This window comes from Magallana gigas, chromosome 8, assembly GCF_963853765.1.
Source record: "Magallana gigas chromosome 8, xbMagGiga1.1, whole genome shotgun sequence".
Classification (NCBI taxonomy): Eukaryota; Metazoa; Mollusca; class Bivalvia; order Ostreida; family Ostreidae; genus Magallana; species Magallana gigas.
Window position 1 is genome coordinate 7007594 of NC_088860.1, and position 22877 is coordinate 7030470.

At 31.2% G+C, this 22877-nt stretch overlaps 2 protein-coding genes and 1 long non-coding RNA gene across 24 annotated transcripts in view; 2 read left to right on the forward strand and 1 right to left on the reverse strand.

Moving 5' to 3' along the window:
* Positions 1-283: 283 nt before the first annotated feature.
* Positions 284-22838, reverse strand: LOC136270920 (uncharacterized). The gene is made up of 3 exons (XR_010708788.1): positions 22706-22838; positions 892-982; positions 284-416 (listed from the first exon to the last, which is right to left on the reverse strand). It is a non-coding gene; the product is annotated as an uncharacterized lncRNA (long non-coding RNA).
* On the forward strand, positions 5329-14498 carry LOC105330509 (multiple epidermal growth factor-like domains protein 10). 5 transcript variants are annotated; one of them, XM_066069883.1, is made up of 10 exons: positions 5329-5648; positions 5763-5818; positions 6583-6741; positions 7166-7187; positions 7278-7336; positions 7445-7573; positions 7709-7762; positions 11707-11768; positions 11999-12045; positions 12171-14498. In XM_066069883.1, exons 1-9 carry the CDS (start codon positions 5569-5571, stop codon positions 12002-12004), a joined length of 627 nt encoding a protein of 208 aa, XP_065925955.1. In that variant the 5' UTR covers positions 5329-5568; the 3' UTR covers positions 12005-12045; positions 12171-14498. The 5 variants fall into 5 exon arrangements, 3 of the variants coding, with proteins under 3 accessions (XP_065925955.1, XP_065925954.1, XP_065925953.1); XR_010708787.1 differs by having other exon boundaries at positions 5334-5648; positions 7445-7607; positions 11707-11779; XM_066069882.1 differs by having other exon boundaries at positions 5336-5648; positions 7721-7762; positions 11707-11779.
* The window catches only part of LOC105330584 (phospholipid-transporting ATPase IF), a 39556-nt gene continuing 35896 nt past the window's right edge, over positions 19218-22877 (forward strand). For 17 of the 18 annotated variants that reach the window (XR_010708784.1, XR_010708785.1, XR_010708783.1 and 14 more), the window contains exon 1: positions 19218-19426. Coding sequence is in view for 15 of the 18 variants with exons in the window: in XM_066069868.1 (XP_065925940.1) it covers positions 19394-19426 (33 nt within the window). In the remaining 3 variants the exon portion in view is untranslated. Of the gene's footprint in view, positions 19427-22164; positions 22292-22877 lie in introns of those variants that run through there. The other variant, XM_066069870.1, reaches the window with a different exon arrangement.

Genomic DNA, 22877 nt, shown 5'->3' on the forward strand with positions numbered 1-22877 from the left:
TAAATTCATTCCTTAATGTTATTTGTTGAGCTTATTTAATGATATTTTTTATAGAAACCTTCTACATATTTCTAACCAATATGATATGTTGTAACAATGTTGTAAATTCTTTTCTCATTTGAACCTAAAACTTATATAGTCTATAGTATCATGCCTATTTTGTTATCTTTTAACAATTGTTGTGTTTCTCCTAATTCGTTTAGTTTTATTTCAGTATATGAACTGTAATGACGGTCTAGAACACTCTAGCAAATGACTAAATAAACTTGGTGTAGTATTTAGTTTTGAGAAGACAAAAGTATTTATTTAAGTTACTTAATATCGAACAATAGGTTTTTATTCAGGATTTAAACAATGTCTCAATTTCATGAAGTATCCTCATCCAGTTTTATCCCTGTATTCGATTTTATCATCTCCTACAAAGATATTCATACATTTTGCAGCTTGTTTAGCTCAGATAATCAAGCTTGTTTACAAGGACAAAGTGCATTTCTTTTTCAATAGGCTAATTTTTTTCCTGCACTTAATTGTAAAATATGTTTTTCATACATTAAACATATCCTTTTGCAACCGTTATCATATAATTTCGTTTCAAAATATTTGCTTTAGCTTTATCTTCAAAAACAGTCAGTCATTGAAATAAACGTGTGATAGAAATCATTCGTGTTATTTATTACACAACATTTTAAAAAAATATATTTGTTGATGTAATCTATGTATTATACGCTACTTGAAAATATATCTATACTATATTATTTCAAAGTTGAACATGTTTTATTTAAGCGAATATAAAATATACTGCTTTATAATGAAAAAATGACAATAACAAACCGCCAACCATCTCAAAAATCCATAAAACGAAATACAAATTCAAAGCACAACAACACGGACCTTTAAAAAGATCGAGGTAGGATCAAGTGCCGAGGAGAAGTGAGCATCCTCTGCTGACCGGACACACCCGCCGTGTGCTCTTTGTGGTAATCTGGAAAAGAAAAGTCCGTAGACAATTAGATGATTATTAGGTGATTATAATGATGGTCTAACAATTAGTATGAAAAACGTCAGTCAGCATGCGACTCAGTGGAAGTTTGCATTTGCTGACAAGGTCGTTATGCATTGAAATATTTCTAATACATGTATTTATTGATATGAATTTGCAATATCAATATTGCAAAGTTCTGCATGTAGTTTTCAAATTACATGTAAATGTATGCAAACTTAAACATTAATCCTTTTGGTGATTTTTAGTTCAAATTCTTTTGAAAAAAGAAATAAAATGGTTTAATACCTCAGAGTAAAAGGGTTAATAAATATTTATAAACAACTAGACACGATTTCGTTGCGAGCAACGAGTTTGTCTTCCGTTTGATTATGAATTAATGATAGGGTTAAATCAAAATGTTGACATTTGGTACGAGTTACTATATAAACTTCCTTTTAAACTTATTTTTGGACCCACATTGCAATATTGAGATTTCCGGAAACGGTCATTTTAAAACTGTAATGTTCGATTTTAAAACGGTTTTTAGTTTTGCATTCAGTAAGAAAATGTCTACAAAACGTATATGCTTTAAAATCGAAATTTTAGAATCACTTCCGGTGACGACCGGAAGTGACGGACGACCTGCTCATATTAAAATTTGATTTTTAAAAGTTTTTGAAGTTTAAAACATATTCTGATGGAAAAAAATTTTAATTTGAATTTTTTTTTAAACACAATTTTCTAAAAATGCTGTTTGAGCGTACCGGAAGTGACAGACGGTCATGGCTTTACCTTATAGTTGTTTACAAAAAATGTTAAGTAGAGAATTACCATTTCTTAAACAAAATGATATGCAAAAAACAATTTAAACTAATTCAGTATCTTCATAAATATTATTATCACAAAAGAAATTTACATTTGATTGGAACTTACACCAATACAACACATATGTAAAACATGACAATATTCGAGCTTTCTTTACAAAACAGAAATTATGAACTCTGTATCTTGCTTATAACTGGATATTTGACTCTCAAATTTTGATATAGCATTATAATCCTCTATATTTACCATCATAAACATTGAAAATGAAAAAACAAAATTTGAAAATTTAAGTCAAATCGTGTCCAAGTCCCTTTAACACATTACAAGCTAGGAAGACCCTTAGATACGATATATATCCAACAATAAAAATGATATCCTTTCAATGTATTATAATTCAATCATACATCAAAAGGAAAAGTTAATTGCTGGCATTCCTGAATAAATTTTAATGCGATTCGATACCGACTCCACAATAGATAATTTTATTTATTGTAATGTATTGACGATATCAGTTGATGAACATCATGTTTCTCACAGTCGCTGTTCCCACGATTGTTGAAATTAGTTTAGACAGTAGTACAGTTAATTAAATTGGTCTAGGTGGTGGACAAATTATCTATTAGAGCTTCTTTATAATTTTAGATAATAAAATATTAACTAGAAACTATTATCTTGTAAGTTATATGTTTAGATACATGTATCTTCAGTTGATATTTTTTAAAATTATTTTCCTGTATCTTTTAACTTTATACAAAACTCTTTATTTTAAGAAGATTTAATACTGTCTATATTCAAAAAGCCATGTCAAGAAAAAAATACTTATCCTATCAAATACAAAACCGTTTATCTTTGCCATCAGGAAGTTTTCAAAGGTAAACCCGCCCAAAATTCATTCTACGAATAACGTAACTTCAAAATACTAAACCTACGAATAAAGGCGATAAACTGATACAAACAGAATTTTCGAATAAATGAGTTATTATTCATTTACATTAATACTTATACAGTAAGTACTCAAGCGACAAGTAGGCTACCTGTATGATTATTATGATCTTTTCTGACAATCCTATTGAACATATCATATATCCCGGTAAATAGTCTATAACGTGCTCTAAACAATTCGAATTTCTACAAATTGCAGTATTTAGTAAAAGGAAACTGGAAAAAAATTAAATAGTCATTTTGTTTTATTTAAAACATAATTTCTCAAAAATCTACGCGCGAGGGTTACGTTAAACATGGAATTGACTTTGGACAGCTCAAATGGCTTAATTAAGACAATTAGTGTATACTCCTAAAATATCGTTATCTATCCGATGTTTAATGACGCTTTTATAAATACGTAGGTATATATACATGAAAATGTGTATTGGATATAGTTGATGTAATTACATATGCCATTAGGATTTCCGGGTTAATCTTGGTATTTATTAAGTTGCTAATGTCAAAGTAATAAACATTGCCATATTTTTGTTCGAAAGATGTATGCATTATTATATAGCAATATGATGTTGTAATCAGTTCACTATGTGCCCCTTTCTTTGTTGAAAGGGGACTTTGTTGTGTAAGCTATGTTCTTCGAAATGGAAAATGCATAGGTAAACAATATCAATAGAAATTTTTAAATCTAACAGTAGAACGTGGAATATTGAATCTGTAATATAAGATATATTACTGAGTATGCAGCACATTTGGAAGAATTTTAATAAAACAAAATAACACATACCTGTGAAAGAAGTGCAAATAAATGAAAACGTTTACAGGGATATGAACTTGGTTGGTCACGGGATCAAATCATGTGAAGCCCAAAGGGTTTTTAAAAGGTGCACGATTTAGCCCTTTTCCTCAACAAATGAACATGGCCACCAATGAACCCCTTTCATATTTTTCCTGATTTTTAAATCTTCACGATAAGTCTGCAGCTGTGTAGTTCTAAGTGTTTAAAAATGCATTATTTTGCACTTGTGCTGTTTGCATGCAATATAACATGTTAAACCTCATGTTTATTTCACATTCTTGCGTGACTGAAAAAGAGTAAGTATTCATTTTAATTTGTATGAAGATAATTCCATATATAAATTTTTTTCTCTCCAAATATTAGTCTGTAGAGAACAATGATCATATATATTTAGCAGAAATTCTAACAGAAGAGTGCATTGTTGTATTAATCAGTGGAAAGTGAAATAGTCTACACGAATTTTTTCTAAACTCTTTTATTTGTTTTAATTAAACCGCTTTGCTGTCAAAAACATGCAATTCTCGTTAAATCAATGAGATTGCTGGTCAATAAGATGGCTTGGCGGTATATTTTGGAGACCATTGTCAGCCTCCTTGCCCACATGAGAGGTCATTTCTGCCTTAGACAATACATATGCTATGGATGTTAAATCTGTGATGGACGCCATGGTTGCCTCGGTAACAGTTCTTTAAAAGCACTCTTTCTGGTTTTTATCCATCTTAGTAATCTAAGAAAACAATTCGACACTAAAAAATGTTGGTGGAAATACACGCCAAATTCAAAATCATCCATTTTAATATTCAATAAAGGAATTTAAAAGGATGAAAATTAAAATAAATTTTGATAAATATGGAATAGTATTATATTTAAATTGTTTAAATAGCTTTTTTGATTTTAACACATCTTCTTGTATAGCGATTTACAAATAATTTTTTGGTTGTAAGTTCTAATTAAAACAATTAAATCCGTTGTATCCACAGTTCTGATCAATTATTAGCTGGAAAGAACCCTCTGATATGAACTTAATTTGTATTGAAAAGGGGCCCGAAATCACGTTATTTTTTTTATTTTGACGACATCAGTACCAAGGTAAGCTCCCTGACATCTGAATGAATGAAACAATTGACGATAATGAATCAATATTTATATCTATATGATTTCTATAATTATATCATCGATAATATTGACAGATAATGACAAGCTAGAATACCCCTTAAAACGATATGTACGTGTATCCAATATCGATAAAAAGGTTGTCTCCTTTAAATGTATTTTGCAATAACGAATGCATGTACATTGATATCAAATTAATATGCTGGCGATTCCTAATCAACATGAATACATTGACGATAAGTATTGTGAAACATTATGTTTGACAGTATCTCTGTTCCCAGGATAAGTCGATTAGCAGTACAGCAAATTTAAGGAGACTGGGTGGTCAACAGATTACCCATTACATCTACCTGTACATTTTTAGATATGATTTTACAAGCAGCCATAAAGTATTATTAAGTAAAATAATTTTTTATTTTAATTTCTTAAAAAATCTTTACACGACGTTTTTTATCTAACAGAGATTATTATGGCTTAAAATCTAAATGACTACAAACATCCAACTCTCATAACTCCGATTTCCTAGAGATATATATATATATATATATATATATATATATATATATATATATATATATATATATATATATATATATATATATATATATATATGCCATAGGAGTGTAACCAATTTTAGCAACAAATCATGAAAATTAATTTAAGTGTTCATACTTAAGTATGCACTTGCGAAGTTTAATAGCACTTCTTTGAAATAACACATGCATGAGTACAGAATCATTAAAAACGTTTTATGGTCTATACGATGTACTACATGCATGACATTTACGTTTCCTTTACGTTTGGGTATTTGTACTAGAGTTAAGTTGTTACTATTAGAGTAATGAACATTGTCTTATTCACATTCGAAATGTATATGTACAATACAGTCTGATGTTGTAGTCATTTCATTATGCGTCCCGTCCTTGTCATTCTTTTAACACACATGCATGTACAAACTTTGAAGTTTGATCCTAGCATCGGATTTTGCAAGTAAGTATATTTATCACTTATCATTTCTTGCATTAACAAGTCTTTAAGTTTCATTTATATGATTGCCATTGTAAGAGCCATGTTTGAACTATCTTCAGAATGTTTCCTTTCCAGCGATACAAGGGGAATTTGTTGTGAAAACTATGTTTACCAGGATGGAAAATGTATAGGTAAACAATATCAATTGGGCATTAAGAATATATTTAGATCTACTAGTAAATATCCTTTTCCTCTCGAGTAATATTAGGCCACACCTGTATAATTTCTTGTTCGTCGGACCCCGCGCGCTCGTATTTTAATAAAACTGTAAAATTAATTTTAGTATCAATATCCTGCATCCGGGTATTTCGGCGTTGTTTTCTGTTCTATTTCCGCTCTATTTTTCGTATTTATGTAGTTTTGAAATATAAATCAGAAACAAGTAGAAAATCGTCCGCACAATTTTTTTTACGTACCGCTGAAAACTTTGCAAACAAATAAAAATAATTTTATTATTTAATCGCTCGCCCGCTCCTACCTTTTTTCATAGGATGTTCGACGAACAAGATATTTTATTTGTGTGACTTTAGGGTCTCATTAAATAAACAGAATACTGGTATACAGACAGTATCGTATTGTATATTTATATTATAGTAGTTAACGTGACTGTATTGATAATGAGATGACGACGGTTTCATGCATAAATTTCAAACCTAGAAATTTAAAGAACAAAAATATGAAGCGTACATGTGTAGGCAAAATTGTTTAATTAGTTCACGATTAGATCAATGCTTAATTGAAAAAGTATCAACATGGTTGTTTTTTTTTTTTGGGGGGGGGGGGGTTGTGGTGTTTTTTTATTTAGAGATTTAATGAAATTATGAAAATTATTAAAAGACATATGAGATTTGCATTATATAACACATCATTAACATTGACGCTTTATTTGCCCTAGAGTGTCCCGCCGGTACCTTTGGTTACAACTGCAACTCAAGATGCCCTAAGAACTATTATGGCGAACTCTGCAATAGAAAATGTGATTGTTCCCGCTTCCACGTTTGCAATCCAACAAAGGGCTGCATTATTGACCCATATGTTTTAAAAGACGAGTATGGTAATTATAAATCTTCTCGGACCTGTTTGGAGAGCGTAAAATTATCTCGAACTTATTGCTGGAGTGTCCATGGTTACTAATGCAATTTCTTATGAAAAAATAAATGCAAACGACTGTAGATTTATTCATAACTTCTGAGATTTGAGCTAATCCTCGTTACTTATAATTATTAACCAACAATACAGTATTTCATAGAAGAAATATACAATGTCTTTTAGGCAAAACTTATAATTGATTTATATATAGCGACTCCATTTTGTAAACTACTTTGTTTTTGAACACCCGGTGGTGTTGATAAATTCGAGGTGAATTTATGAGCACTGTCAGATGGACCCGAATTATTATAATTATACGGTTACAATGTTTTTCTTAACATAACTTAAGAAACAACATCAAGTATATATCAAGAAAAAACCTTTTGTAGATTCTTGTGTGGCTGAAAAAGAGTAAGTAATTTTTGTAGAGTGAAATATTCCATACATTTTTGAAAAAAAATATTATTTGTAAAAAAAGAAGGTTGTTAAAATTATCTGTAGATATTCGAATAGAAGTGGGAATTGTTGTATCAATCAGTGGAAAGCAGAACAGTGTATAGGTAATTTGTTTTATTTTTCAAACTCCTTTATCTGAGTCTATTTAACCATTTCTTTTCCCTAAAACATTCTTTAATTAAATATTGATATATACTCGTTTAATGAATTAGATTGCTGGGAGGGATTTATTGGGGTAAACTGTGAAGAACCTTGCCCGCATGAGAGGTATGGTCAATTTTGCCTAGGAAGATGCAACTGCAATGGAAATGAAATCTGTGATAAAACCCTTGGTTGCATTGGTAACTATTCTTAAAAAAAGAACGTCTTGCTTTGGTAATTTTTTTTTTTTAAGTTGTCAAAAACGTCTAATTCAAGATAAATTATTAGTTTATATGTATCTGTTGTAGATCGTTCATTGATTCTTCTCTTTACAGCTCTCTTTACAGCTAATTTTACGCAGCCGATCGCGAGTTTTCCAAAAGATTTAGGTAGGGTAACTATTATTGGTCTAATTACAAATAATTGATTTTGAAAAAAAAACTTGATTAAAATTTTCAAAGGAATTACCCTGGTACATGTACTGAAATTTATCAAGTACCATATTGATGTTGAGGAAGTGAATGTAAAGTACTATCTTAGTTTATGGAACAATCTCCTCTTTGACACATGACAGTTGTATTGAGTTATAAATATGTCAACAACTAATTTATAAACTTTAGAACAGCTGATTCTAATTTCTCAAAAGTGGTTTTTTAAGGTCTTCCGCTTTCAACGGAAGACCTTATAGTGATTGTAGTGTTTTGTCTTTGTTTCTTTCTTTTTTTCCCCCCATTTTTGTCGGCAGAATTTCTCAGAGATGGCTTGATAGATTTCCCTGAAATTTTCAGGGATGAGAGAGAATGATAATATCTCGAGCTGTTTTTTTAATTTTTTAAAAATTCATTTCCGGTCGTCCGTTTCCTGTCCCGCGTCAAAAAACCTTGTTCCCTCGAGATCTCAGAATCGGCAAGCACTTGGACATCCAAACTTAGTGGGATGATAGACCTATAGTTGTAGATGTGTTTCAAATATTTTGTTTTGTTCGGCGTAACTTCCGGTCGTCACCGGAAGCACTTTAAAAATAATTATTTTTAAGCATTAAATTACTTTTCCATATAATAAATATATAAGTACAAATCTATACATAGGTTATCTATGCGATATTATATCAACAAAAAAATTCTACTTCCGGTGAGATAACTCACTTATCTCAGGTAGCATTTTTAAACCAGATTTTGTACCCACGAGATCTCAGAAACTAAAAGTGATCAAAGCAAGAAACTTTCACGGATGATAGACATTTGATTGAAGATGTGTTTAACCAGTTTCACTTTGTCTTCCGTCATTTCCGGTCCACACGGGAAGAGTTCAAACAAATCAAGTTGTTTTTCAGTTTAACTGTTTTCATTCGATAGTTTCAGTTACTTTGATAAATAATAATCTGAGATAGGCAAGTAAACAAGAAATAATAAATTAAATTTTCATTGAGCACTTCCGTTTGTCCGTTTCCTGTCCCGAGACTAAAATCCTTATTTCGACGAGATCTATAAAACGGTGACGACTCGAACAACCAAACTTTGTAGGATGATAGACTTATGTTTGTACATGTGTTAACGCTATTTTGTTTTATCCGGCATAACTTCCGGTCGACACAGGAAGTACACCCAATTTTGATTTTTAAAAAATCTGTTAGTTATTTAGCATAGGATAACGTTTTAGCTATAAAAATACAAAAGTCATCCACAGATGGTAAAAAAAAAATTCTACTTCCGGTGAGAACTCTTAAATATCTCAGGTAGCCTTCTTTTTAAAAAACAAAGTTCCTACAAGAGCTCAGAAACTGTGAGAGATCAAGACAAAAAAAGAATAGATAATGGACACTTGATTGAACATGTGTTCAAGAGGTTTCATTTAGTCGTAAGTCACTTCCGGTTCTCACTACGAAGCGTTCAAGCAACAGAAGTTTTTATTTTTAACTTTAGATTGTTTTAAACATTTTACTCAATGTGATGAACAGTACAGTATCGTAGGTAAATGTACTAAAATATGTACTTTCAATTTCTTTAATCACTTCCATTTGATCGTTTCCGGTCCCGAGACAAAAAACTTGAACATACAAACTTTGAGGAAAGACAAAACAATGTATGAAGATATGTTTACTATGTTCTGTATGATCCGGCCTAACTTCCGGTTGTCATAGAAAGTACTCCAAAATTGACATTTTGTCTTTTTGTTTTGTTTATTTTTTGGGGAATCCCTGTACAGTCAATAATATGTTTTACGGCGCGACCGTTGGGGCGAGCACAGCATGTGATCAAACAATGAATTATAATAAATTAATAAAATAAAATTAACAACGTGAAATTTGAATGCCAAAAAATAAAACGTACCTATTTTTCAGTAAATTTTCATTATTCATAGTTTATAAGATTTGTTATAATTTATTTATTTATATGTAGAACAATAATTTAATCTCAGATACAATGTTGTTAAATAATAAAGATTTTAATATATAAATATTCATTGCACTGCATCTCCTCTTTTAAAGTGATTGTGATTATGGTTGATTGATTGATTTCCCCCTTTTTTGTTGCAGTAGACATTTTTTCTTAAACTTACATATAAAACTTGACTCATCATAGAGCACTCCCCATGCTAAATTTTTTTTTCATTTTTGTCAATTTATACATAGAAAATCGACTTACCATGGATTTGCCCCTCCACTTAAAAAAAATAATTAATGTTTAATTTTATTTTTAATTTACGCTTAAAAATATTTGCTTATCATGTTAAAAGAACATGGTGTTCCCCCCCCCCCCCCCCCCCGCATGTAATAAATGGAAGTGAAAATAAAGAAACCATTGAACTGCTAAAGAGCTGAAGGATTAGAATTTTCATGATTTATTTTTCTTTTTGCTTGCAAAGATTTTTTGAATGAGGCTGCCATCCCCCCACCCACCCCCTTTAAAAAAAGGCGCTGCTACGTATAACGTTACGTTTCAGGAAATTACCGTAATTATAGTGAATAAAATATTTGTGAGCATTCATCCAAATTAGTGCAATTTACAACTGTTTCCTGTATCTGAAGAAATGTCATTATTCGTCAGCTGTTCTTTATCTTAGCCTTTGCAAGATTTTAAGAGGATTTTGGTCATTTAAGCAGATTTACAATAACTTCAATTAGAGTAATTTCCCCTTATCAGTGCTTATTGTGACGTCAAAGCTGACGTTGGTTAAGTGTCGTCTTACTCTTTAAAACTCCCCTGAGAAATAAAAGTATGCGAAGTATACTGTTTTATTTACTTAAAAAGCATGATGTTCTTAAAATTACACATTTTATAAGCTTTTCAAAGGTTTTACTTTGATTCTCGGGAGAACGTGATGTTGGAACGTGAGGTTGGAAACCATTGGTACTATGAATTGTGGGTCAAAATTTACTGACTCCGAAAAAATATATCGGATCAATGTGTAAACGTTTGTGACGTCACACGATTATTTTTGATTGAAAGTGTACTGAGGTGAACTTTAGAGGTAACATTGACTGTATGTCGCTAACATCGTTATTGTTTTTACTGACTAAATTTGTCTTGCTGATTCTCGTGAGAGTGTGAAGTGATAAAAATTGCCATGATTACAGGGAACTACTGGGACGATTAAAACGATGCATTACTGGTCCGATTTACTGACGCCAAAAAAAATCCGTTGAATGAATGTGCAACTAAAGTCTGTCCCAAGATATTTTGGATTCACGTTTGGACGATTTTTAATAAAAATACACTTACCTGTGAAAGAAGTGCAATTAAAATAGTTGAAAGGGGTATTTTCCAAGATAATTTCATTGACACATTATCATCTTTCACTCGGAAAAATTCACAGGAACGAAAACAGATTCCTTACGGAGATTTATAATGGGGAATGTTTACATCTTTTCTCCATTCGGAATACACTCGGAATACATCGCGCAATATTTCAACGTTATCATCCGGGCTTGCTGCAATGCAATATCTCCGTAGACATCACATTTTTTAGAATTGTATTGAAACCTGATACGCTAACAGGGGCGTTTTGACTGAGAAATCTTGGAAATTTTTCATACTTTTGAATGAACATCGTTTGGATCCTGAGGTATTTATAAATATCAAACAATTAAGCCAAACGTGAATCCAAAATATCTTGGGACAGAGTATAGTCCGAATTTTCTATTCACACACGCCTTGCCGGTAGAGCTCGCTTCGCGCCGGCGCTGCGCGCCGGCGAGCTGCGCTCGCTATTATATCCATTTTCTGTTAACAAGATAAATGGATGTTTTGTACAGATTAATACTTGAGGAACGGAAGACCTTTTTGTTGCTATAACAACAAAAGTCTAGTTTTTGCATTATAATTTTGAACAGTGAACTGGAAAACACCCGTTGGCCTTGCTCTTGGATTACTTTTTTCTGCGTTCATTTTGGCGGTAATTATCAAGTACGTGATTAAATATTTACAATTGATGGATGAAAAAAGATATTCCAGTTATAACACATGAAGCAATTTGATTATATGAACTTCTTAAAATCCAATCAATTTAAAATTGGCATACTTGTCATATGAAACGGTCTAGTTAAAGTCAAAATTATATTTTACTTTAATGAAAAGTTTTAAATCTCAACACATGACATAGAATTTGTTATTGTTTGAATCCAGATTTAAGAGAAAACAAAGGAAAATTAGCATCTTGAACCAAACAAATGGTATGTATATTAAAGTCTTCTCTTCAACACACTCTCTAATACTACAGTAGATCTGTGTGTAAGTATCAATTACAGAACTAAACACTACACATACATACAGTACAAAAATCTTTTTATTTTTTAAGTGGATATTTCAACAACAACAATATTAGAAGTTCCTCAAGTCAAAGTATCGGAGTATCCTACACTGCTGCGGGTACCGGATACGGATATTGGTATCCAGACCGAGGCTTATAGCAGATTAAACGATTTCAAAACCTGTTCGGAAGTCTAACAGTGGAATGTGTAAAATGAATAAATACTGCAGTACATGTATATATCTTTATTTCCGGTTCTTGTAACATCTGTAAATCTATCATTGCTGAAAACTGTTCATTGGTTTAATATGATATATTTATGTATCGTTGCTCTGCTATTAAAAATATACGGAAAAGAGTGTTTTGGTCCGTATAATATAAATGTCAACATAATCGACCCTTATAGGTATACATGCATTTGAAGCATTCGAAACAACTTCTGTGTATGTATAACTTTTATTTAAGGTTGTATGGTACACCAGTCGATATTAATGTGGATAAAGATAGAAGAAAAACCCCCAGGTTATTACATCGGGGGATATCAATAAAGGTGTCTAGAGAATCCTCCTACCAGTTTAATAATTGAAAGGCCTGTTCATCTTTAGAGTTAAATACTAGTATTTTCGTTACAAAATATTTCGGGCAAAAAAGTATACATTTACAAGTAAATGTTCATCATAAGCTGTCAATGGTAAAGTAATCAAAGTACAGAAGAACTGACGGGAGTTGATTTTGTCGATGTTTATTTATTTTAAAACCAATGATATGTTATTTTGCATTAGAAGTACAAGTAGTTTCTAATTTGAATTACGCACATTTTTATAATATGAATTTTTGGACTTTTTCGACAAGAATGCCGAGAAACCCCCATATGAATCATGTTAAATAATATTTAAAGATAAAATTAATTCAATCAAACTATGTATCAGTAATAGAAATATTTTTATAAAAATTGTATGGATCCAGGCAATATTGAACAACCAAAAGCTCGGCTGACACCGTAAATCTCCGACAAGGATTTACGGAGACAGCCGAGCGTCGAGTTGAACAAGACTATATTGAACTCTGGCGTAGGAATATATACGACTACAAAAAATACTGAAATTCTTCGTACCATTTAAAATCTGACTATTTTCAAGGTATTTATAAATAAGATTCCTTGAAAAACAATGCTTTAGCATACATTACATCGAATTTATCGATTATTTTCAAGAACTATGTCTTGTCAGCAGCAATGATTTGTGCTGAGGTCCAAACACTGTTTCACTTTCGGTTTGTCTGAGTAACTGCATATGAGAGTTGATTAAAATCAACTCCCAAAAATGGAGAAGAAAAAAGAACATGTTGTTACAATCTCTTATATTAAAAAAATACATAATTGATTTAGATTTGTACATAAATGAAGCTAGTACATGTAACAGCAGTACACTTTTCTAGTAGATTTTTGTAGGGGGGATCAGTATATAAGTGTCTAGAGAGTCCTCTACCAGTTTAATAATCTACAGGCCTGGTCACCTTTAGACAAATATAAATTGAAGTTCTACTACAATTTTTCATTCAATATATTAAGAATTTCAAAAACAAACGTAATGCTTTTTACTGACTTTGCTGTCATATAAAACTGTTTAAGTTCACTTTTCAAGAAACATAATAAACCATTATATGTTACAATGTCATTCAGAACTCTGCATTTTATTTTATATGTGTACATATAAAAGCCACAAAGGATAAAACATTATTAAAGATAAAAGTGCTTTGTTGCAATATGCTGGAAAACCCATAACATTAACTTTCCATGTTACATTTATATTAAAGATCTCAGATACTTTCTTCCAAATGGGGTTAGATACTCAGTATACAACAATCAAAAATTAGATGTTTAAAGTCTTCTTGTACATTACAGTTCAGACAATTTTTATCTTAATTTTATTTCCATTTACTTACACATTTTTTGCAAGATAAAATATTATGCATTAAACTGTAATTAAATTCTGATTCATGTTTATCAAAGTAGATCTTTTTCACCTTTTCTTGGTAGATATACTATAATTGACGGTCATCAATACAAAAAAGTTTGGACCAAATATTTTCCATTCTAGGCTCTTTTGAGTTTTTTTTGCAATTAATGTTGTTAAAAAATCAGGATTTTTTTAACATGTTCGAAATAGCCATGAAAATTGAAAAGCAACTTTGTACTGCTATTGTGTGTTATATTCTGTAAGGCATATTTTATAAGGTCACTTTTTAGAGTTATTAATGCACATAGATATTTTTTGTCCCAGATATTAGACTCTTTTTAATTTCATGTATTGTTTTGAATCTATTTAAATTGAATAAATCACTCACAGAGTACTCAATACGATTTCAATCCAATTTTTTCCTTTATACATTATGTTTCTTTTGAACCATATCTTCTGAAACTGGATATTTTCTCGATCAATGTATTTACACTCATTAAAAGCGAATATTACTTCTTTATAAAACTTTAGGAGGTACTTGATATTTAGATCTTGTGTGTTTGTAATATATAAGTGTTTAATAAATAAGAGATATCCACATTATACCTTTCTATGTAAGCGTTCTAGAATTGATTTAATTTGATTTGATTGTTAGACTGAATAAGTTTTGAAACCCATGATGCTTTTAAAGCTTTGACCTTTTATAGTCAGTGATACCAGTCCCTCCATCTGATATATGTCTTACTAGAGTTTACATTTTATTCTTTCTCTTTTCCCCAATAGAAATGAGAAAATATTTTTTTACTTGTTTGAATATAGCTTGATCAGGGCTTTCAAGTATTGTTGCGACATAGAAAAGCTTAGAAAAATTAAAGAAATTAATTGTCTGGCATTTCTATAAAAGTGTTAGCTTTTTTGTTTGTCAAGATATAATATGTTCAATAATGTGTTCAATGTTTGGAATATATTCATTTTTTTGCGTATCAAAATCTCCAAAAAGTTTCATATTCTAGAACTTCGATGCCTTTTCTTTTACAGAAGAAGTCTCTGCTCCATATATTTGTCATGGTCAAAATAAGGTCTAATGGAAAACAAACCGATTTCAATTAACAGAAACGTGGAGGGGTGATCCACTATACATCAAGAAATGTTATTTTGTATTCCAACTTTTGGTCGTTTAAAAAAATTATACAAGCCCGTTAATCCGTGAGCAAAATCGGATAAAGCATTTGAATACATGTACATGTAATGCCTTTTGCAGTGACTAAAATGGCTCAGTGGTTGGAACATTCGACATTAGGTAACCTTCTAGCACTAGGCTTTTTAGGGTGTGCGTTCGATACTACCAAGCAAAGGCAATATTTTTTTCTAATCATTTGTTTAAAAAATTCAAAACTGAATATAGTAAGAAATTTTGCTTGTGCAAACTTGTACTATAACCTTATCAAAAAGATTTAATTGAAAAAATTAAAGATAATGTTTATTTTATAACTAAACCAAACGGGCATTTGTATGACACGTACGCCAAATTCACAAAAATAAACTAATCATAATTTCACAGTCGATAAACTAGGTTTAACGGTGGTAAACTATACTTTACGAACAGAAAACTAAAGTTAACGACGTTAATCTATATTTCACGTCTGAAAACCATAGTTAACGCGATCATCTATGTTTCAGGAGTGTGAAACTATAATTAACACTGAAAACAACCATTTGCGATTGCAAATTATAGTTTATCTGATAAATTTAGTTTTACGATTGTGAAGCTATGATTAACAGCTCTTAACTATACTTAACGAATGTAAATTATAGTTTACATATGTGAATCTATATTCATCAGCAAAATCTGTCGTTAAAGCACAAGCACTTGTTTCTGAGAAAAAAATTTACCCTATAGTATAATAATAACATGTTATTATTATACTATAGGGTAAAATTTTTTTCCCAGAAACAAGTGCCTGTGCGTTAAAGTTATTTGCAGACGGATAGATTTAGATTTTCATTCGTAAACTATAGTTTGATAACTTTAAATACGTTTTGCGGATGTAAACTATAGTTAACAGATAGCTAACTATTAGTTATCGAATCGTTAACTACAGTTTACAAACCGTAAAAATTAAATTTTTCATAGGTTAGTAAGGGACTATATTTTGTGGCAGAAGGTTTTCAAGAAGGAAATGAGTAATTTTCATAACTCACTATAGTTTTAAAGTACTGTTACTTTAGCTTCCTTATTTTCAGCGCAGACCAAACTTCTATATTTTATAGATTAAATTGTGTATTACGATATATTCATGATGTTCTAAAAAACATATCTAAACAATATTTTGATATTTCTATCGATATATTTTGGCATATTAAGCTTATATTTCATAGAAATTAAGAAAAAGTTAACTCCAATTTCGGCCTAAATTTAGCTTATTTCATGCTAAATCTCAAATTTTTGAGATATGACTACTACTTGTTTTACTTTTAAAGAGACATGAATGTATGTCTATTTGAATGCAAAGTTATGGAAAGATGACATAACTATAATTATTTCTTATTTGCGTTACAGTATAGTTTGATGATTCCAAAATTTGGTAACATCTGTTGTTGTGTTCATTATGTACTGGCCTTTGAAGCCACCAGTAAAGCAAGAATTTTTAAACTTTGACTTAGTTTTTACTTTTATAGTCACAACATGTGTTCAACTTCATACTGTATTAAAATCATAACTAAATAATATGTAACGGGCGGTTGCCCAAAGTCCCGAATTAAGCACAGGAATTGATTCTAGTTTTATAACCGTTTATTAAGATATTACAACAATACTTGCACAGCGTAACAATTACAGTGCTTACTGTTCAAATGTTTTCCACCCCACTCTCTCAAATCCTGCTTCTCAACAATATTTAAGGAATGAATTCAATATTTTTTAGTTTTATACGATATAAAATGGTTTGGGGCAGTTTACGCTTTATAAACCGCGAAGCGGTTTATAAAAAAGCGTAAACTGTTCCAAACCATTTTATATCGTATAAAACTAATAAATATTGAATTCATTCCTTATAGCGAGCGCAGCGAGGCGGCGCGAAGCGCCGCTCGCGTAGTGAGCTCCATAGACAACGTGTACGAACGGAGGAAATTCGAGTTGAAATCTGCACATTGTTCAAAGAAAATTTTGTGGACCCGCGTGAAAACGTTCTACTATCCCAGTGATCCTTTGCGGTGCATAGCAACATGGCGGAACAGGAAGCGTTTCTAAGGAAAATTCTTACCTGTAAATTGCATACATCATTTTCATTTAACAATAAAAAATCCTTTTAAAAACATTAAAATAAACAACACATATGCTTACGTAAAAAACTGTACCTATGACGTCATTTCCTTCCACGAATTTGTCCGACAATTTACGAAAACTGTCGAGCGCAAAAGGTTAAGTATGACGTCACAGTGATCTCGCGTTTTATGTTCCCGCGATAAATTTAGAGGTGGATCAAGCATCTGTACTGAATGTAACATGTAGGAAGTACTCAGTAGGGAGTCACCGTTAATACTGATACTGTGCTCGCTATTAACGGTGATTCTTTGGCTAATTAGTTTTGTTTTGATGATTTTTTTTTTGCTCAGTAAATACACATGCAAGTTCCATGCTAAATTTATTGTCATATTGATCCAATCATTGTATACGTGAGGTAGGTGACAAAAAATTATTAAAAAAGAAAAGTCTAATCGTTATTAGATCTACGTGTAGCCACGTCTTTTTGTAATAAATAAATAAAAGAAAAAAATTAAACTGTTAAAATATCTACATGTATTTGTTATAGTTGCATATGTGGTCAAAACTTTCAATAATATTGGACATCACACACTAAAAAGAGGGGGAGGGCACATACGTCTACAACGCTTATATAGCGTACAAAAATTAAAAAGATTAAAAACAAATTGATATCACAGAAGAAAATAATTAAAACACCGGTAACAACAAGGAACAAAATGAGATATAACACAGACACACAATTTATTGATTTTAATGATCATTATTAAAAGGTAAAGAAGAGATAAAAAATAAAAAATAAACGGCTTTGTGTTTAACAAAATATTTTAATAAGTCTGTTTAACATTTTATTAATGCTCAGTGGTAGTTTTTTTAGCAAGTGTATAAGCCTAGGAAGGGACCATTGGAATAAAAGTTTGATATCTTCCGGTTTCTTGCGGTGGTAAAAGTTTTCGAGACAAAGCCAAAGTTTTTTGGTTTGGTTAAGTCCACGGGTTGCATTTTTAACAATGATGACATATGTGTGGCTCCTTCTGCGCTCGCCCCAACGGTCACACCGTAAAACATATTAATTTAATTTATTTGCTATCAATTGTTGATAAAAACGGTCATTTGATCTATAAAATGACATCAAATTGTACAAAATTCAAACGTAACGTCCGGCGGATTGATACGTTTTTGACGTTTGTCATACTATGACGTAGGCAACATTCTTTATACGATATAAAATAAATTTTTCAACCAATCAGAAAGCGTGTTACAACCAGAATTAAATTATATGGACATACAAACACCCCCGGGCCGGGACGTACTGTGACGTCATATTTAATAAATGACGTTAATTATACAATGAGTGCGACAATTTGATATACGTGAACAATATTACTATAATAACAATATGCACACTAACACACATAACCATATGCTGATTAATTAAATACAATTCAATTACTATAAAATATTAATTAATACACATAAAATAAAGAAGTCTACCGCCACAAATAGTTCAAACTATAAATATTTGTTTGATTTTTTCAAATTAAAAATTTCTATTTATTTGAACTTTTTTCTAACGTTAATTTCTATTTATTTGAACTTGCGATAATTTTACTATGTAAATTTAATAAATGTTCATGTTCAAAGGGGAGGGGGGATCGGGTCCCCCCGCCTTCTAGATCCGCGCATGGAGGTTGTGATGAATTTTAAAAAAATTACATGTCCCATACAATAATTAACGTTATGCACGTTGCAAAAATAACTATAAACACAAGTACATGCATACACTTCCAGGGAGGTATAGTTATGCTTTGTACATGATTTGTAATGTGGGATGCAGTATTTTGAGACGATCCCTTGATCATGTTAATATTCGGAACGCTTCATGTATCGACATTGGCGCGAGAGGGTTATCACATGAGTCAGGTGTAAACGAAAGCGATGGCAGACGCAGGTGGAAAAGAAAAGTGGGAAATGTTCAAGATGTGTGCTCTGAGAGCAACTTGATTGTAAAAGAAAGGATTTTAAAACACCTCACAATAGAAACTACGGAAATGTCACAGTTAAACACAAGGAGCCGACGATGGGTGTGTACATTTCGAATTTTCTCGATTTTCCCCAACAGTATTGCTGTATGTTTTAATGCATTTGAAGTTAAATCGATTTTTGGAAACTGGGATAGTAAAATGAAATTTGTTGTTGATATATTAGACTAAAAGCGTATGATTTAAGGTTAAAATGTTAAAAAGAAGTGTCTTTCTATTCTTAATAACATTTAACAGGTTAAATAAGACTCGATATGCTTTTCTTTCAGTTGTTTTCTGTCATGTCTAAGTGATATATCTAGGGAGAAATGACATACAAACATTGTATAAAAAATAAACTTAAACAAAAGGGGTACAGTGTTATGTTACCCCTTATTAATTAAGATTTGTCCCCAAAGTCAAGTCGGGTTTGATTGTTTACGACTACTGGTACTGTACCAGTTATCGGCTAAGACCAGTTATCGGCTAAACTGAGAGTTCGGGTTTATAACACGCGACTATCTGAGATTTTTTAATTTAGTCCTCTGTTTTGAATAAAGAAAAGTAAGTTTGCGTGAAAACTTTCTTGAATATGTTTTAAACATGAGCTTTAACGATCATTGTTTACCGCTGATTTACATATTTGCACTTTCAGCAGTGGGGGAAGTGACGTAATATGTTAAAAATAGAATATAACCCCTTTGTGATACATTATCATCTCCCTTCTTTGATATGACATAAAATATCAATACATATAACATGTAGAAACAAAAGGAATTCACTAATTTCTGTGCGATTCATAGCGCAGTTGAACGCCTGATTGCACAATATTATGCATTGAATAGTCTACGATTTTGTGTATTACCGTATGATAACAAACGAATAATTTTATGAGATTTGTTTATGCATCATAACCCCTACGAACTTTAGTCTGACCCCAAAAGAGGTATAATTCAAATTACATTTTGTAGAGTATCAATTCAACATGTACAGGGATTTTACTATGTTATTATCGCGAAGCCGATAACTGGTACAGTAAATTGTAAAAACTCGGTAAATTCGGGGCGTGCTAAAAAGCACACACAAAGATGTTTTGGGTTCTAAATAATGATTCAACCTAACAGGTGCATAAACAAGGAGTATACCATTTAAAGCATGTCAAGTTTTATTAAAAAATATCAAGAAATAAGGAAGTACGAAAAGAAAACGTTAAATTTTAGCCGATAACTGGTACAGTGCCAGTATGTCATATGCCATAGAGATATTAAAATAGCTTACAAAAAAGTTGAGACAAATCAAGATTATTCTGTGTACATTTTTCCACTTTTAAACCTTTCTGAAATTTGTTTCACTTGATACATGTGGGCTGAATAAACCCCATTAATCGAGGATGAATCAAACTACTTTCCTTTTGTTAATATGCATGACACATGATTGCTTGTTTTTTTTTTGTATTTCCATACAGAAATTATCTTTAAATTATTTACTTTGAATATTTGTCTTTGAAAATAGACCAATTCTGCTGGTGCCAAAAGGTGAAAGTCTATAACGTAATTTTTAAGATAATTGGTCTGTATGGAAATTATTTGATACTGTATGTAATGCCCCCCCCCCCCCCCCCAAAAAAAAACAATAAACAAATCAAGCAACTTTAAATGTGTTTCTCTGCAACTACAATATAAGCAATGTCTTACACAGAGACCAGGGAGTTTTGGCAGATTCTGTCATTAAGAGGAGGACACATCCTCTGGATTATAATATAATGATTTCATACAAGGATGCTGTAAATGTTGGAATTTACAGGATTATGAATGTTTCTATTTAATTTGTGATATTTTGAACTTAATTCTCCTTTTCTAAAATTTTCAAAATCATTATCCATGATATTTCTTACAAGTGCAGCAAACTAACTTATATATTACATGATTTTGGATTGATATGAATAATGAATTATATAACAATTTCTGTAAGCATCGAAATTTATGAATTTGCTGTTATGATAGAAAAATATGTAAAAAATCTAATAACTAATGTTTCTTTTACAATAATTATAACATACACTTGTATGGAGTCATCAGACAATCACTTTGTCTTAGAAGTATGCAAAATGAAGAACTCTAATCCTTCAAGTTTTGTGGTCTCCAGTTGTTAACGAAATGAAAATCTCTATATACTTTTTAAAATATATTTCCCATTACAACTCTGATGGTCAAGAATGCTCAAACATTGCATGTAACTTATATGAAAATACCTGGGAATATAATACAACTTCTTTTGATTTATATTCAAATACAGTTAAAAGTTAGAAGCAGAAAACATTTGCATAAACCAAGATAACAACACTTTGAAGTTTATTTGTATTACTAAACATGTACTGGTATGCAGCCCCATGCATTGTTACTCAAATTCATCTGTAATTTGGTAAGATATGCAGTTGATTATTTGGGCCACATTAACATTATTTCATAAGAAACAATGCTCCTCCTTGACATTAGCACAAAAAGAAAATAATCCAGACTTTAATTAAAGCTCATTAAATCTTTTTTCCCTTCTAATTATATCCTGTAATGTGTAAACTCAGACAATGCATGCAATTTCAGACAATGCATGTTCCAGAGTCCTACATGCAATGATTATGAGTTGCAGCTCTGTATAACTATAAGTAAGCATTGAATCCTGTTTCAATTATTGCATTATTTTGTTGTATAATGCACATTATAGTAAGTACACATTCACGGGTATGTGAATGTGGTGTTCATCCTAGTTTGATGATTATAAACATGCAGTGGCAGAAAAACTCAGGAGGTGGAACGCTTGACTAGAAATTCAAAGGACTTGGGTTCAAATCACACAGGGCCTTTTTTCTCTGAATGTAATCAAGATTTGATGGCTTACGCTCGGGTCAGGTGTAACTTAATGCCTAAACAAGTAAGCAGCTGTTTAATGTTAGGTAATGTTTCTTTTGAGAGTTTGAAAGTTAAAGTTAGTATAGGTATATTATGAAAATTTTACATATCTGCTTTCAAACATTCAGGTGATTGCTAAATCTTCAATACATGGTAGTAGATGAAGATGTTTAAGGAGTCCGACATAAAGTGTGGGATTATTTAGATATGTAAAGTCAATCATTGCACTTTTTACAGTAGTATTTATTGAATAAATATTAATTTTATTGGTACCTTTCTTTATTTTTTTTTTAATTCTATAACAAATGTAGATTGTTTATACTTTGGTATTTATTGTGTGTGCATGTAAGACTAAAAGCAACATTCCCAGACATTGCTCTGAGTACAATACTAATACCTGATTGCATTACATGGTAAATATCTTACAAGTACTTACATGAAGGTGTATGCATTGTAAATTTGTAAAATGACCCCCTCTCATCTCTCTGTCAACAAACTGTCACCATCCTTTAAGCTTGTTAAGTGAGTCTATCAGCTGAACAGAGTATTGTTTGTAAAGGTTTTTATGTAGACCCTGTAGTGTGATTGAGTGTCCAGTCTATGCGTGT

Bases quoted from the DNA above. Each gene is read 5' to 3' on its own strand.
- LOC105330509 (XM_066069881.1), top strand. From the start codon at position 5,569: ATGCGTCCCGTCCTTGTCATTCTTTTAACACACATGCATGTACAAACT. The intron at 5,649-5,762 runs GTAAGTATATTT...TTTCCTTTCCAG, and splicing joins CCTAGCATCGGATTTTGCAA to CGATACAAGGGGAATTTGTT. The intron at 12,046-12,170 runs GTATGTATATTA...TTATTTTTTAAG, and splicing joins CATCTTGAACCAAACAAATG to TGGATATTTCAACAACAACA.